Source organism: Scomber scombrus, chromosome 16, assembly GCF_963691925.1.
Source record: "Scomber scombrus chromosome 16, fScoSco1.1, whole genome shotgun sequence".
NCBI lineage: Eukaryota > Metazoa > Chordata > Actinopteri > Scombriformes > Scombridae > Scomber > Scomber scombrus.
Genome location: NC_084985.1, coordinates 7,259,430 through 7,277,251, shown reverse-complemented (window position 1 = coordinate 7,277,251; position 17,822 = coordinate 7,259,430). Strand labels below are relative to the sequence as shown.

Here is a 17,822-nt window from a genome sequence, read left to right as displayed (position 1 = left end):
TGGTTAGAGTGTATATGTGTGTGTGTATGTGTTTTGCGTGATGGGAGGAGGAGGAGGGGGAGGGGGTCACTAATTCATGAACCCTGCAACATGTAAATCTGCACGGAAACATGCCAGGCTTTTTCTCTCGGAGGCCCCGGGATTCTGAAACTGAGCACGATTAGCACTCAACACCAGTGTAAGACGCCGGAAACCCCGTGCTTTCTGAGGGTCTGGCCTTTTGTAGGAGCCCCTTCCGCTCAACGACTGGCCCCATCGTCATGTTTTTCCAGGTGTAAGCTCTCAAACCGAGCTACATTCCCCCATCAGTTACTGTATAGATATCACACTGAAATCCAGTTTTTCTATTACTGTAGAAGAAAAACAAGATCTGAAATTCTGAAAAATTCTATTACTGTAGAAGCAAATATGACTTTAACTAGGCAGTCCTGGCAAGACTCATTAAAGGATAGACAATCTTTCTCTACCTAAAACATGAGTCAGATGTGGCCAGGGAGCCCATGGGTAGGAAACAAACACATCATAATCCTCCTCTGTAATTGGGCAAATGAGAGATGTTGCCATTGGACAATGGCACTGAAGCAGATGGCAACAGAGAGGCGATGTAAACCTCCCACTATCCCTCGCCTGGCTTCCTAGTTTTTATTTTACAGTACTGCTCCAAAAGGTAGAGAGGCAGGCATCATTTCAACAACCCCAACAGATTGTCGGTCTCTTTCTGTCTTCTACACATAAATACAGAACCACGCACACACACTCTTCTACCAAAAAGTGAGCATCTCTTGTCTCCCATCAAAGCACCTTCCCCTCCAAGACCTCCCACTGAGCATGCTCGCTAAGAGCCCTCCTCTGAGACCCTAATGCATCAGCAATCAGATTAAGGCCGTCGATGTAAGCCTTGAATTACTCACGTTATGACTTGATTGGCCAATAATTTGATTGGAGTCACATCTCTACTTCCCCCTGGTTGTTCAGATCCCATCTTCCCCACCCCTCCTGCTCTTCCCCCTTTCTCCCCTTCTCCATCACGCTTGAGGCAACAACAAGTCTGGCTGTCAGCTTTTGAGGCGGGGTGTAACCGTTTCCATGGGGATCGCTGAAGTGACTTACCAAGGGAAAAGAAGTCGTCTTACTGTAAGTCAGATGCAACCTTTTAAACCATGAAACAAAAACATCTAATTCTCCTGTGACAACCTTTGTGTTACTATATAACGACGCTCACTATTAATACTGAATATATGGAAGTGTTTATTGGATGGATATTGGTGGTCAGCCCAAACAAGGCTACCAGGTAATGTCAGACTAGTGATGAACACAATAAAAATAACCATGGTATTGATTATTGCTTAGAAAAACTGACACCAGATGACAATGACAAAGACAAAAAAAGCATCTCTTGGTAACTGAACCCATAACAACACATGATTGTATATCATATAGTCTAATCACACAGGGATTAACATCATTAGAGACCTGGTAGCAGGTAATTTACATTTTCATTCACAGCCATATTGCCGTATGAATTCATGAACAAATAGAAGTGGCTTCAGTACTGGTAGAACCACACACAAGAAAATGAAGTTAAAGTGAAAATAAAGGAGTTAATTTACGTATCACTGCCAAAAACCAGTACCAGGGGAAAAAATATCCTTCATCACGAGCTCCTGTTTTGATCGCCAAAATACTGATTAGGTAACGTCTGCATCCTTTTTCCAAGATGATCATAGCAGGGTGTGGTAAGGCCATGTGTTTTCTTTAACTTTTATTTCAACAATGTGTAAATAAGGAGAAAGTACCTGTCTTTAAATAAATGTCAAAAACAGGCCTTTCAACAAGCTTATTTTCTTCAAATGAAATGACTTTTCCATAAAAAAATTACCATGACTAATATGACAATTTTGAAAATATCACATTACCACCAATATCAAATATTCAGCTTTCCCTGGAATAATCATTTGCAAAGTGTTCTAGGTAAAATATGTTGTTTGTTCCACAAAAACTGTTGAGTAAAATCTCTGGAGTTTCTTTGTGTCTCAACACAGTTGGTTCAAATCAAGGGCCAGAAAGTTGTGTGGTGAAGTGAAGTGAACAAAAGTATGATTATATTTTCACTTAATCGTACGAAAGGGCTTCAGAAAGACTGATCATTATTCAAGATGGCAGTGCCTCCCCACCAGTTAGCTTGTCAAGGCTGCCTCTTCCTTTTTTCTGACAGTTATGAGGTGTACGTACCCTGTTAATAATGGAATACAAACTGCGTTGTGGTTCAGTGGTTGCCGTAGTGCGGACCGTAAAACTGCTATGAAAACACATGGCATACAAATCTCTGGTTTGTTCTCACAAGGACTAGCTGAGACTGACAAGGCCAAAGGGTCTTCTGTTTAGATATCCGGTAAAGGAACGGTATAATAACATCAGAGGAAGATGTAAACTTCACTGTCAAAAGATACTGCACATGCCAAGCAAAAAGGAAGGAAAACAGGCTTTAGCAGATCAACTGATGCGCAAACAGCCTGGAGTACATATTTAAGGGGTCTCCAGTCTTATTTCACTATATTGAGGCAAAGGAGCTGATTCTGTTTGACTGCTAACTTCAAAATGAATCTGTGAAGAGTGTGTACTGCTCCACAAATTAGCCTGGGAGACATTTTGTATCTATGTCACATACCGAGCAGAGAGAAGGATGCGGATGGATGCTCCCTCTACTGAGCTGATGGTTTGATGGTAATCACATCCCTAGTTTTTCCTCCCTGTTCTATCTTGTCTACTGTGCAGTGTTAACTTTCTACGGCTGTCACACTCCGCTGGAAGAAGGCAGCCATCTGCTATGAATCATACCATGCTCTGAATCAAATGTAACAACACACACTTGCAGCCATGTAAACACAGGCATACGCAAGTGATGGCAGCAGACAAATCGCAGTCGCTTGCAGAAACAAAGACATCCCTGAGAGCTAAACATGTGTGACACACATGAAAATGTACATATCCAAGAGAAAACTAAGAAGCATACACTCAGGCGAAAAAAGGATTGCATCAAAAACAAACTTAGCAAATCAAATATTTTGATGTTCAGCAACCCAAAAAAATGTGAATATGAAATGCAAAAGCTTAAAAACCACAGTAAGTGTTCATGGCAGTAAGAAAAGCCTAAAAGGAACAGCTAACACATCCCTGAGAGCATTTTAAGATGCTGTCAGAGAGAAAAGGTCACCGCCTTGATCGTGGCATACGATAACATGGGGACAACAGCGCTGAGATAACCCAAAAGATAATGCAAAGATAAAACCAGAGACGGCAGCAAGATAACCCCTCGCACAACACAGAAGCAACACCAAGATGGCAGGGCGAATAGTGAGATAACAAAGAAAACAATGCCATGATATCACAAATAAAAAACAACAGACCAGCGCTTGGGCAAAGCCTCAAACATACAGAAAGTGAACGAGACGGAACAAGAGCTTTTAAGGCTGGAGTGAAAGAATGAGAAACAGCGACAGACATAACAAAGACAAACGGAGATAACAGGGCAATTGGAAAGAGAGAGAGAGAGAGTGAGAGACATCACAACGCATGCCAACATAATATTGACACTGTGGAGAGAGAAAAAAGGCAGCAAAGAATTTAGTGACTTCTACATACGAGTTGGTATAAATCAACTTGAAGGAAAAGTCAAATTTGCATGAGAAATTTACGAAAGCCGACACTCTTAAATAAACTGCTTGTTTATCAAAAACACAGAGGCTGAAACTGTGCTGTGCAACACAACAGTGACAATTTAGGGTGGGGAAAATCCACCCTTATACAACAGAAGTGTAAAGAGTCAGAGACGCTTCAAAGTTGTCAGTGTTTCTCTTCCTGATACATGCACAGCTGAATCCACCCACTGGGTTTTTTTGGAATGTGCTGACGAGATGTTTTTGATATAAAGCACTTTGAAGGAGAGCAATGATCTGAAATCACCTCAGAGCGGACTAAGACACCCGTGTGTCATACATCTATCTGTCTCCTCTCAATTTCTCCCTCTGAACTGCTGACCATCTTCTTGCTATATCCGGACCCTGGAGAGAAAAGTGCACACGGGCAAAGGATCTTCCACACCATCTAACTATATAGCAACTATTTCCTCTCTTCTCTGCAAGGCAAAAGTCACACAGTGTCCATACAGTACATGTTTGTGCCACAGGGCCTGAGATCTTAAGGGCTAGGTCCCTTTTGAGCTTAGATAAACTACACTGACCTCAGAGAAAAGGCAGAGATCCCTTCTTGTGTTTCTCATCTGAGCAAGAAAGGTCAGAGAAGATTTTTCCCCTCATTATCTCTTTGACATACAATAAAAGATGTGTGTCGGATAAAGACCCACAAAAACACACATCACATGGAAAGGAAGATTTCTTGTGCTACTACAGCGCAATCAAAAGCATTTGATATTTTGATGTGGAACTTCATTCTCTCTATTTTCATCTCTTCTTGTCTTTATCTATCTCTTGCACGGCCGTGTCCGCACACTCACACACAAAGACTCATGGGAGCAGTGTCAGTGAGATGAAAAGGATGAAAAGGGACCCGCTCTTCTGGCTTTGCTCTTCCTCATTAGGCAGAATGAGGGACTGTGTTGGTGTCAGAGAGCTGGTTCATCAACCCTCAGCAGGACAGAGCCCCAATCCCTGATCTACCCTGCTCTGCTCTGTCTGGACTCACAGCTCGCTCTTCCTCCAGACCTCTCATATATGATTGAAGCCACTGGAAATGGAAACAGTCAGTGTAATTTAACATGGCATGAACATAGAATTTGTTAAAGAGAGAGGGAGGGAGAGAGGGAGATAGTTGGGTTGCAACAGAGGAAGGAAGGTAGGGATGGAGGGAGGGAAAGAGAAAGGAGTCATAATGAGGAAAATTGTTGTTGATGGTGTGAGGACAGCTGGCTAAAGAAAAAGGAACAGCAGAGTAGGATATTATGCAACTGACCTGACAACAATTGTGGGAATAAAATAGAATGATTTAATTAGAATAATTGATAACACTTAATGGAAACCGCAATGGGACATTGTGTTATTTATCTGTAATCGTGGTGCAGTTATGTCTGGAAAAACTCTTCAAGTCTCAGCATTGTTACATGCTCTATTCTGACTATGCTGCGGCACCCCAAACTACCATTAAATATGATCTATGTAGAGACCGATGGCAATGTGAACTCACACAAGCATGCAACTAGATGTGAGTAGTGGCTTAAAGTTGGAGTTATCCAGCTGCAGTAGAAGGGTTACATTAATCATATTATATTTTCTACCGAATCTAATGAATTACAGGTCCTGTGTTTTAATATGCTCACCAATATGTGTGTGTGTGTGTGTGTGTGTGAGAGTGTGTGTGTGTGTGTGTGTGTGTGTGTGTGTGTGTGTGTGTGTGTGTGTGTGTGTGTGTGTGTGTGTGTGTGTGTGTGTGTGTGTGTGTGTGTGTGTGTGTGTGTGTGTGTGTGTGTGTGTGAATAATACCAATTTAGTATGATCCAAAATAAAGGCAACTGTGTAACTGTCTAGTTTTTAATACTTTTGGAAGAGTCACTGGTAAAGGAATTATTCGCTACTGTTGGCAAGCTTCATACATTTTTAGTTCATAAGAATGCAGTCACTATAATTGATTGAATCGGTTCCTTCATAACCTGCCAGTCTTGCAGTTTTACATCAGTAAAATATTACATGAATCACGAAATAAACAGAAAAAAGAAGAATAGCGGCCCTAGTGTTGATCATCAGCTTCATTGAAATCATACAAACTCTGCAAAAGCATATTGATAGTCATTTCTGTGTGAATACACAAAATGATCTGGCAGGGAAAGGAGTCAAAATATTCATTACTGCTGCATTCATGCATACATTCACTCTAACTCAATCAATGCAAATAAAGTGAGTAGCGGATGCTCTGTGATGCCGCATGTATCTTTGCTCATAATCTAATGATTTACTGTTCTTTTTTTAGATAAGCGCCATGTGTGTGTTTGTGTGTGTGTGTGTGTGTGTGTGTGTGTGTGTGTGTGTGTGTGTGTGTGTGTGTGTGTAGGTGTATCATTGTCTTTCATTTGTCATTTGGAGTCCTTGCCTCTCTGCCACTAGTAGTGCTAGTACTTTCCATTAATCATAGATGCTCCATGTTTGCATCTGGTTTTAAAGTGTTAAGAGGGAAAAGGCCCTCTTTTTTCATCCCTCTCAGGAAAGATAGAAGCAGCAGAGAGCTACTGACAAAAATGACTCCATGAGTCCCAGTCAAGTTAAAATTACAGTTCTCCAGAGGATAGCAATGAGCTTCCCTGCAGTGGTGTTTCTGACAAATAAAATTCAATGAAAGAAAAGTGCTGTGTGCTCTCTTTATGTACATCAACAGGGTGCTACCTAAGCTGGATGCTGAGAAGCCCAGGATGACTGTTAAGGTTGGAGATCACAAACATGTGAGGCGAAAGCACTCCATGCTGTAGCAGAGGGAGGTAGGGAAGAATAGAGGGGATGGATGGTTGAATATAGGGAGGACCGCGGGTAGCTGGCATTGAGGAATCTAATCCCAGAGTTAATTGGTATGACTGATGAAGACAAATTGAAATGGGTCAGCTGAACCAGGGGAGGAAGGCAGGCTGGAAGAGAGGTGTACAATGCACACGTAGTTTAACATATAAAATACCTGGATATGCATCCAAAAGACATACAGTAGATACTAAGATTGAAATACACTACAATAGCAGAAAGGTTTTAGAAGATATCTGCTTAATTAAATGAAATCCTTGGCAGCAGGAAGTGAGCTCATACTGGATAAAGAATACACAAAACATTCTTGGTGAAAGCTTTCCTTAACACTGAAGCTGCAGTATTGATTTTCCAATATTCACATCTATTCACAGGTTGTCTTCTCAGGGCCAGCTGAGTAAATGAATGCAAAGCGTTTCACCTGGTCTATGTGTGTCACTGTTGAGTGTGGAAGCCTGGTCCTTTGAACGTTGTCTCTGTGGGCCTGCTAATTGAGCCAGATCAATTCACAGAGACAGCGAGCAGGTTGGCACAGTTGCCACATCAAAGAGATTCTAATAACTGCACACTGTGGCCATTACCAAGCCTGAAAAAGCCATATTTATGTTTGCTTCAAAGCAAGCATGGCACCATTGAACATACTGAGAATGCAGACCTTCTCTATTCTTTTTTTCGAGCCAACAATTTGGACACAAAGCCATTTTACAGCAATTTGGGAAAAGAATAGAAGCTATTCACACATACATAAATGCAACCACTCCAAATTGTACTTTAATTAGATCCCTTTTTTGGTGCTAAAGTGGAAACCAATAAAAAACTCCCAAAGATAGAGTGTAATTTTTAAGAAGAAATTGTAATATTTCCCAAATGATTTCTCTATATCTGCACTACGCACAGCAGAATATCATATACAGGAGTCATATACATCTACATCTACAGAAGAATGTATTATGCTGATGTTGTCTAATACCAGTTGCAGTGCCAACCATCTCTTTCCTCCCCCGTTTCTCGATCAATCTCTCTCACCCCATCTCAGATAAGTGATAAGTTTGTAACTTTGTTCATTAGTGCTGGCCTGTCTGCTGCTGTACAAGCTGTCTGAGGTGACATTATGGCTGGCAGGCCTCTTACTCAAGCCCTCTCTGTTTCTGCAGGGTATCTCCCTTTCCGTCTCCATTTTTCTTATGCTTTTCCCCTTTCCCTTCCCGTCTTCTTCATCACTTTTTCACTCCGGCTTTTCACTCGCTGATTTCTTCATACTCTCTGTGTCTCCTTGCTTCTCACTCTCTCTCACACTCACAGCTCGGCACGTCTCCGCGCTGCTCGGCGAAACAATTTACCGCACGCAGCGCTCCTGCAGATGATTGAAGCGTAATTAGACGGCGGAGACGGTGGAAGCCAACAGAGGTGCTTGGGAGCCTGTGCTCGTCAGATGGTCCATCTCACTCTCACTGGATTTGTCCTTCAAAACTATCACTTCTGCAGGAGAAGCAGGGAGGGGGACGCTGGGCCCCACCGCAGCTAACTACACTTTACAAAATGACAAGGTGAAAGTTGATGGTATCTTTTTTTATGAGTCACATCATCTCATTGCACTCCAGGTATTTCCATGATATCAACACTTCCCTTTCTCATGTCTTCTCTCAAGGTGCACTACACAAAAAAGTAGCCAATTGAAGCATGTTATTATGGAAGAAAGCACACTAAATGTAATTAATAATATCAGTTATTGGCTAAAGGATCTGCTAATGTGTTGAACATAATATTAAAAAACTAAACTGAAGCAAGGTCAGTTACTTTAAATGAAAGAATAACTTAGATGAAAAGAATATTGAGAATCATCACAATAGCTAGGTCCACAATTATACACTCAGTTAAGAGGCATACAGCTATGTGTAGAGAAAACAGCATTGACTTTGTGCTATGCAGTGAAAACAATACTATCACCTTGGAGAAGTATATCAAAGCTACAGGTGGCAAGTATACATGACAACAGATGAGTGAAGTTAAGGATATACACAGTATGCCAATGTGCTGACTAGCACCATTCGGATGCGTACACACACTGTTCAAATGTGGAGTGTAGGAAAAAACATATGGAAGGAAATGAGCTGCTGGAAGTAACTATAATCATAAGAATGGCCCTGTCAATGGCGGCTTCATATGCGCAGTGCAGAGGGAAAGTGCTGATCTCCACACTGTGTTCTGACACCATATGCTTTGCGAACAAACACTGCGGACGATGTCAGAGGAGAAATGGCATCATATTCAAGGTGGCACACATTGAACGGAGAGGTGAGTGATGCTGCTGAGTGAGCACCTATATCTCCAAAGTCTGTCCAGTTATCCTGCCGTATTCACAATGCGATGTATTCCCCTTACATTCCCCCCATATTTAACCCATGCTTGAGGGAAGGCAGGCTTCACTGGGCTAGCTGTTGTCAGCAACCAACTGTAACAGCACTGTCAGCCGTCCCTTTGATTATCGCCCAGAGGTCACTCCATGTTGAGCCGAGCTGTGGGGTCCACAATGTCAACGGTGCTAAGACGTCAGAGGAGTCACCTTTAAAGGATAATAAGAAGACTGCTGACTGACTGCAGACCACCCAGAGGGAGATCCGTGCTTTTCACATGAATATAAATGTGATATTGACAGGAAATCTTCCCCAGGAGAGAAAGGAAAAGACAGCAGAAGAGACAGAGCAAGGGAAAGAAAGTGAGAATAAATGAAAGAGGGAGTAAGAGGACTGAACACTCCGGTTCGTTTCACACCGTTAAACCATCTGAAGCATCCGGCGGTGACTACTGGTTGATGGGCCAGTACGAGCAATGTGCTATCATAAACATTTGGGATTCACTTCATGGAGGCACTTTAATGACGCTTTTAGCATAATTTCCCCACTGTAATGTGAAGTGAAGGGCAAGCAGAGCCTTCCTGTCTGCCTGTAGCTTCTGTTCACCTTATAAATATTGGATATTGGAAAGAGGGTACCGATGGAGACATGCTGCACCATGGGCTTTGTTCCCACTGCTTAAACCAGGGTATTGTTGAAAACTCTCCAAAATCAATACCAGTGCCTCATCTCTGACAACTTATTGACAGAAGGCATTGTTCATTTTATGGATATTTTCTGGAAACCAAATAGTTAAATGTTGCTCATTTAATTTTTTCCTTGTTTCGAAATCAAATATAACATTATACTGGTAGAAAAATGCATTTAACATGTCATGAATAAAAAAAGAAAACATTTTTACTAGATGGATAAATTCAACTAAAAATTCAACTGACACAAATCCACAATTATCTTTGTGAAATCATTTTGATCAGAAGTGTCAGCTCTAAGCTTATATCGGTCTTAAGTATGTATAACTTCAAAGCAGGGTGTACATCGTCAGACTCCACAGTATGTTTGAGTTGTTTTGCTAATTCTAAGCTGTCCGTACTCGGAGGAAAAAGAACAGATTTAAAAAAAAAAAAAAAGAAAGTAGAAAAGCACCGCTTTGTTTTCATCCGGACTGTTATCAGCAGAAGCCGACTGCAGCGAGAATAGGGAGGGATGATTTCCATAAAGACTGGCTGTTGTCTGAAAGCAAGCAGCTGTCAGGCGGAATTACCTCTCAGACACAGACACCACAATCGAGGGCGCCCTTCCCATAATTCAGTCTGATTGGCTCAAGGGGAAAATGGCAGCCTGTGGAGAGTGAGGCGAGCGGCTGGTTGACAGGTTTGCATCTGCAAAGCTAGACACGGCGTTTACCTGTTATCATTCTGTCTGCTCGACATGTCAGTTTTCTCAGTTCGGAAAGCTACCTGAACAAAGTGACATAGAGAATAGAGTCCAAGGTGTAAGGAGGCAAATACACCTATACTCTAATTCTCTCTCTCTAATACACACACACACACACACACACACACACACACACACACACACACACACACACACACACACACACACACACACACACACACACACACACACACACACACACACACACACACACACACACACACACACACACACACACACACAAGAATTGGGACAAATAATTGATACCACAAAAACGTACTATAAATTATAATGGATATAATCTCTTTTATCCATGTTGTGCTGTATGGATTATGATTTTTGTAATTCAATATCTTAATTTTTTTTTTAATTGATTCTGTAACTTCTGCTTTGAAGCATCAAATCTTTTTGTAGTGTATGGCATTTAACATTTTGATAATGAGACTTGCCTTATGATGTATTATCCTGCAATATATAGCATATTAAGTAGTCGCTTGTGTTGGACCATCATTGTTAAGAAATAGTCAGCCATTTTTGGGAATGTGCATATTTGCATTCTTGTCAGGGGTTAGATGAGAAGAGCAGCTGGAAGCAGAAAGTTATTAACTTTGCTTAGTTTTTGTCTGTGTACAGTTTAAACAAACTAGATACAATATGTTCATTTGTTAGTTTTAGAAGTGTTTATAGAAGTTTTTTCTTTACATTTTGAAAGAGCCAGGCTTTGAGCCATTCATTTAAACAGAATTTGTCAACATAATGACACAATGTAATCACAATGTCCCTATACTTCTCTACTAAATTTTGATAGAAGATAGAAGTGAATTATTCCCTAGCTTTATGCTGACATAAACAATGTATCATGACTGTTTTATTATCATTACACTGACACACACTCATATACACACATGAAGGCAAAAATGTACTCTGTATGGAAACGTGTATTTGGTTGTGCATACACAAATACACAAGCACACATATGACCATATATGCAGAAGCCCACACACACACACACACACACACACACACACACACACACACACACACACACACACACACACACACACACACACACACACACACACACACACACACACACACACACACACACACACACACACACACACACACACACACACAGAAACAAGCACACAGGAAATGATGTGCACTCACATACACACACGTACTTCCCACCTATGCTAAGCACTCTTATCTGTGACTTGTGCAGAGGTGAGTGACAGGAAGGGAGGCGCAGGGGGGAAGTGTCCTTTAGGTGTCTTAATTATGGCTCCTCTCCTCCCTCTCGCTGTCACCATCCCCAGGGGAGGACAAGACAAAAGGAAGGCAATGTTTCATCTCTGCTGCCTTGGTATTTCAAATTCCAAGGGGAGTAAGAGGAGAGAGACAGTAGGCTGTTACACTGGAGGAAGAAGAGGAAATCAAGTGTCGCTTCCCTTTTCCTTCTGTTTCTCTCTTCTTGCCTCCTAAAATACGAAACCTTTATAAAAGTCTTCTAATGCCGTCAAGACAGGGAAAAAAAGGCACAACTTGATTACTGCAACTGTTTTATTTAATGAGCTCAAAGCCTCTGGCTCTGACTTGCTATCCATTTATTACTTTGTTGTGAAGAGATATAATATATGACAAAATGGAGCAGAGGGAGCGAGAGAATGAGGCTGATTGCTTTTATTGTTGGAGTCGTCAGTGGCGTTAGCAGTCGTCTTTATGATTTACACCTCCCTCAATGCTTACCTGGGTTTTACATCTGGCCCCACCTGGGGAATGCTGCTCTGCCATGACAGAACGAAAGGTGTCAGAAACACCTTGCAAGGTATGGAGACACAAAGGCAGCCTGCTGTGAATTATTGATGGGCATAAATTGCACTCATTGGATCTTTGGCAGGGGAACACATGGTGGATGTGAATACAGATGTGTTTATGAATGCATGAATGTGTGAGAGCAGAGTAAAAAGGTAGTTAAGAGCTAACTGTATCAAGCTGCAAAGAAGGGGGTTAGAACTAAAGAAGAAGAGGCAAGGTAGAGAAGGAGGAGCCGATAGAGTGATGGTAGTCATACCTGCTAAAGAGACATTAGAGAGATACGGTGGGAGTCTATAAAAGCAAACCACTCCTTAATGTCTCTCAGAAGTGTGATAAAAGCACAGAGCTGCAGCACAGAATGCTGGCCTTTCCATTTGTATGAATAGAACAAGGGAACATTCAAAAATAAAACTATATTACGCAAATGCTAATAGAAAATGATTTTGTGAATGTGCCCACACACACACATGTGCAAACACACACACAAAAATATGCAAACAAACATTCTTAAAAAGGTCATCTTCCTTTGTATTGGGACACAAGACCTCTCATGAAAATATTGACTGAGAAAAGAGGAGCAATGCAAAGTGTGGTCTTAAAATGAGATGGGCAAAGAGCACGGCTTCTTATCTGTATTCTGAGAGCCTGCCCTCTTATAAATATTGGAAGAAGGACACTGGTGGGAGAGAGGAAACGGCCAAATGGTGCATTTGAGAAATGGCACACCTGAGCACTGCACAGAATATCATCTCCTCCTGTCAGATCTCATCCCATTTGATCAAAATAATTGCCACCTTCATCGTTATCATCAATTCTGTCATCTTCACTGGTGCCATCGCCATTCTCCACCTCATCAGTGCTTCTTTGGCTTCAAGGGGGGGATTTCTGGATCAGATCAAATGCAGACCATCTCGAGCGAGGAAAATCACTCATAGTCATCACCATATTCATTGCTTTAATGCTACTGACATTTTGTTCACCTATTCAGATATTCTGACACCAGCTGATACAAAAATAGCCCGGTTTAGCCACGTGGGCTCGTCTATCATAGATGCTCAGAGAGAAGGTCCTGCTGAGCCTCAGTCTATGGCGATTCTCTCAGCAGTCTGTGTCAGTAGGGGAATGAAAAATTTAGATGAGAAAAATGAGAAAAGGAGAGTATGATCACCGCTAGCGTGGATTGAAGTTTGACACACACGCACAAAACAATCTCGCTGATGTTCTCATTTTGGCACCACGCTTCTTTTGGGGTGTAGTTAACCAGCCAATTAGCCTGTTAACAGTCTGTTACAACTGACAGCCAGCCAAATATGTAACACTAACCATGGCTGATACAAATACAGTGCAGATTGAGAATAGGGTTGCTTACAATTTAATAATACAATCCAAACGTAGAAAAGGTTGTGAAGTAGTGCATATCCTGCCAGTGTGTTTTACCCACTAAGCCACACATCCCCATGTGAATCTATGTCTGTCAACTGGTTCTATTGTGTAGCTCACTGGGGCCCAGTTAACTACTGAAACAGCTTGTCTCATCTGCTTCCACTTTAGCGAGCTAATAACACTACAGAACATAGAACAAGCGACTGGTCAAACCTCAGTTTGAGAGGGGGGCCAGTTTACATACTGGCAACCAAGTTAGTCTGCAGTGGAATAATGAGACACACACACACAAGTCAGTTCAAATAACCCCTTGAAACCAGAGACATATACTCGTAAGCAAAGTCTTGATTCTGTGTATGAGACCACAGCTTTGGCCTGTCACAGAGAGTGTCAGCAAAATAAAACAGACCTACATGCACCACAGTCGCCTCCCAACGTGCCATGTTAAAATACACAAATATTGTTAACAGCCCACATTCAAGAGACTCCTTATATTAGGGTGAACAAGTTTGTCATTAAACATCAAAGCGCTGTGGAAAATTACTTTCTATAAAAAACGTGTTTATGGACAAAACCCGTTTGTATGTGGGAGCTTTCAGTCCCATCAACATCCATCAAATGTGTTAAGTGTATGATTTTAAATCCCCGGAGGGAGCTTTGTGCGCAACAAAGTGCTAACGATAATGCACGAGGAAGCAGCAATGCTAACTTGTTTTTAAACACAGCTTACCTTGGCCATTTGGGCCTGCACCCCGGTGGCTTTGAGAGACGACACAGCCTTCTGTGCCGCAGCTGGGCTGTCAAAATCCACAAAGCCATAGCCTGGAGAGAGACAAAAAAGAGAAGGAGAGCGGGAGAGAAAAAGAGAAAAAAAGACAGGCATTAGCAAAGGAAAAAATGAAGGCAGATGACTAACAAGGAGAATGACAGGTACTTGGTAATTGTAGCAGTAATAGGTTGGTAACATGACTACAGAGGCTGCCAGTTCTCATATCTAGTGAGCACTACATTGTTTGATAATTAGAGACACTGACGTTCATAGGGGGATGCTATGCATCTTAATTAGTAGCATGGATGAGCGATTTAGTAATAACAAACCCCGGCACCCTGCCCACCTCCACCTCAAAACACACACACACACACACACACACACACGCGCACACACACACACACAAAGATCACTGATACACGTATGGATATGCAAATACAAACAGACTTGTATGCACACACACACACACAAACAAAAGCACACAAACAATGAGTGGCATGCAAATCAAGAATAAAGACCATCACTGTTTCAATTTTGTTGAGAATTTAATCTTATTTGTAGTTCAGTAGTTTAATGACAACTCATTTAACCAAGCAGAATTGGTGCCATGGTCATTTCTGAAAAGTCCGTGATTGAAAGTCCATGATTAAACATAATACACACGCACGCACACACTCACACATAGAGACAGAGACGTGTCAATGAATTCCTCAGAACATCACTGAGTCATTTTCACTTTTCAGTCGTTCAGCCTTTTGATTTTCAGAGACTGTGAAGCTGGCTGGCCCACATCGTGTTCCTCAACACCCGGCATATTAACACAACCCCATTTCACAGCCTTCATAATCCTCTCCCCGGTAACAAATCTTTCAAAGGTTAACAGCATAGCAGAGCTGCTGCCATTTCTCTCTCTCCAACTCCATCTCTCTTACATACACATAAACACACTTATAATTCTTACAAATATAGCAATTCTCTCCATCTTCTTCCTGTCTTTCTCTGTCCCTCTCTGTCTCTAACGCGCTCTCGCTCACTCTGTCTCTCATTCTCTCCTTCTCATATTTTTCCTGACATTAACAGCCACCAGCCCCCATCTGGAAATTCATCAGCAGACGAAAGCGGAGGGAATGAAATCTGCGGCTGTGATTTATGAGTTATTGTGATCCCGACGTTCTCCGGGATGTATCAGAGACGGGGGTCACGTCTGTGTTAATTAAAATTTGGTGGAGGATTAAAAGCAGTCAATGGTGCCCTCTGATCCACTGTTTCAGAAGGAAAGTGTAATTAGAAAAGGATAATGGGTGTGAGGTGGGGGGAGACTCGCCAGAGTGGTTACCCCATCATGTTACAAACGATCATATACTCAAACACAGACACACACACACACACGAGTGAGCACACATGCACTAAACCATATAACACCTTGGTTTCTCGACACACATGTGTGTTCTCTTCGTACACACAGTAAATATCTCACTTGCTTTCACAGACATACGAGGTGTGTGTCAGTGTGTGCTGGTGGCGGTGGTGGTGAGGGGGTAGGGGTCGGGTCATATTCCTGTCGGATAGCGATGAAGGAGTGTGGAGTAATGTGAAAATCATAACCCGGTGGTGGAAGAGAAATTGAGCACAGGGACTGATTAATGGTCAGCTGTTACAGTGGGGCAGGGAAGGGTGGGTCTTAATTGTGTAAATATGAAGACCAACAGTGAAATGTCCACATTCAAATACAAGCGGCAGTCAGACAAACGCTACCTTTTTTCTATAAAAGTAAATGTACCAAGGATTATTTTCTAAGAAGCTGAAAATAAGCAGTGCACCCAACCACTTATTTACCTTAATAAACATATAACTCGCACACAAGCAGCTAATACAAATTTGTTTTTACTTGCAGGTTTGGTTCAGCCAAATTACAAAAAAACTTACTTTCTTACCTGGTATTTCAAGATGTAGTTTTGACTTTATTTACCCAATTTTTCAGATATCTCTCACTGAGATTTCTGCCTCCATCCAAACACAATACGCAGTAGGTGAATGGAATTTTTTTTGTGGTGCACACAACAGTACAAAAAATTAAATAAATAAAACTTTGAAATTCAATAGCAGCATGTCTTTCCATAGAAGGTTACCCCATTACTGTGGATGAGCTATAGAACTCGATGTGAACAGGTTTAATAGGGACTACAGATACGTATAATAAGTGACCAACATCAAGTGTCTTTTGAAGGTGTTAGGCATCCATAAGCTGCTTGAACTTCTTCAAAAGGAACATATCATGCTTGAAATATTGTGTCATTTTTATACTGTATGATATCAGATGCCTATTTTAACCATGTTTCAAAGTTCCAAAACTTGAGGTGTATATATATAAAAAAACATATGTCAAAACCCAGGCTTCACCTGGTCCTGAATTAGTTTGCAAAGTTACCACAACTTCCTCCTGGATGATGATATCAGACGGCTGTCCATTGGTAGCCATTGTTGCTAAGGTTGTTCCATAGGTTGTCTGGGTTATCTTCTCATATATTTCGGATCAGATTCAGGCTCGAACATATATGGGTGTATTTAGGAACGAGAAAAAGACATGAAATCCTACTACTGTTGTTTGTTAATGCATGCAGTAGTAGTGGAAGTCTGTTGTGGATTAGCTTCCAGAAGATGGCCATTCAGAACAGAGTGGGCTCATCAAGATGGGGGGCCTTGAAGACATAAGAGCCAAAACAGCCTGTTTCAGACAAAGGCTGAATTAAGGAGCTGCATAAAGAGCCAGTATACGATAAATAAGTCTTCTGTACTGTAAATCAGAACTACTAGTAGAATTACCCAGGATATAAATATAGACCTGAAATGTGCATAATTTTATTTTACACCATTCAGTAACAGTTTGTGTCTTGTACAGTTTTCAATCATCCACATTATGTTTCTTTTTCATTCTGGGTTTTCCCTTAAGGTTGTCAAATGTAACATGTCTGTGTTTCTCTTGCAGAAAAAAATAAATAAAAAATTCTATGAAAATATTGTTCAAAGTGAGGTAAGTGGGTTATCCAGTGTAACAGAAAACATGTTACTGTTGAATTTTTTAAATGCAATTTTTCAACACTGTGAGCGCCACACGCAAAATTCCATTCACCTCAGTTGCAGTCGGGTGGAGACAGAAAAGTCATCTTGTGAACAGTATCTTCAAACATGGGCTGGTAAAACCAAAACTGAAGTATATACATAGCTAGATACCATTAGATATTATTGTGTATTTTATGTAACTTGGGTGAATTGCCCCTTTAAGAACAGATAAAGTAGATGCTACACCTCACCATTCCATCTCTCTTTGGATTTTAGAGCATATTACTGTAACAGCATTTTAAGAGAACCAGACAAAAAGTGACTGAGCCCCCCCTGGGCGACGGCTGATTCTCTTTAATAATCAGAATATTCCAAGGGTGGGTACTTGGGACCCCCAATTACAAATTTAATATTCACCCCCCCCCCCCCCCCCCCCACCACCACCACCTGGAGTGCACATATCAAACTTTCAGCAGTATGAGGATTTTA

At 41.4% G+C, this 17,822-nt stretch overlaps 1 protein-coding gene across 2 annotated transcripts in view; it reads right to left on the bottom strand.

The window, feature by feature from the left end:
* rbms3 (RNA binding motif, single stranded interacting protein) overlaps positions 1–17,822 on the bottom strand; it is a 196,203-nt gene that overhangs the window by 112,899 nt on the left and 65,482 nt on the right. For both annotated transcript variants that reach the window (XM_062435758.1, XM_062435759.1), the window contains exon 4: positions 14,235–14,326. In XM_062435758.1, coding sequence (XP_062291742.1) covers positions 14,235–14,326 — 92 coding nt within the window. The remainder of the gene's footprint in view (positions 1–14,234; positions 14,327–17,822) is intronic.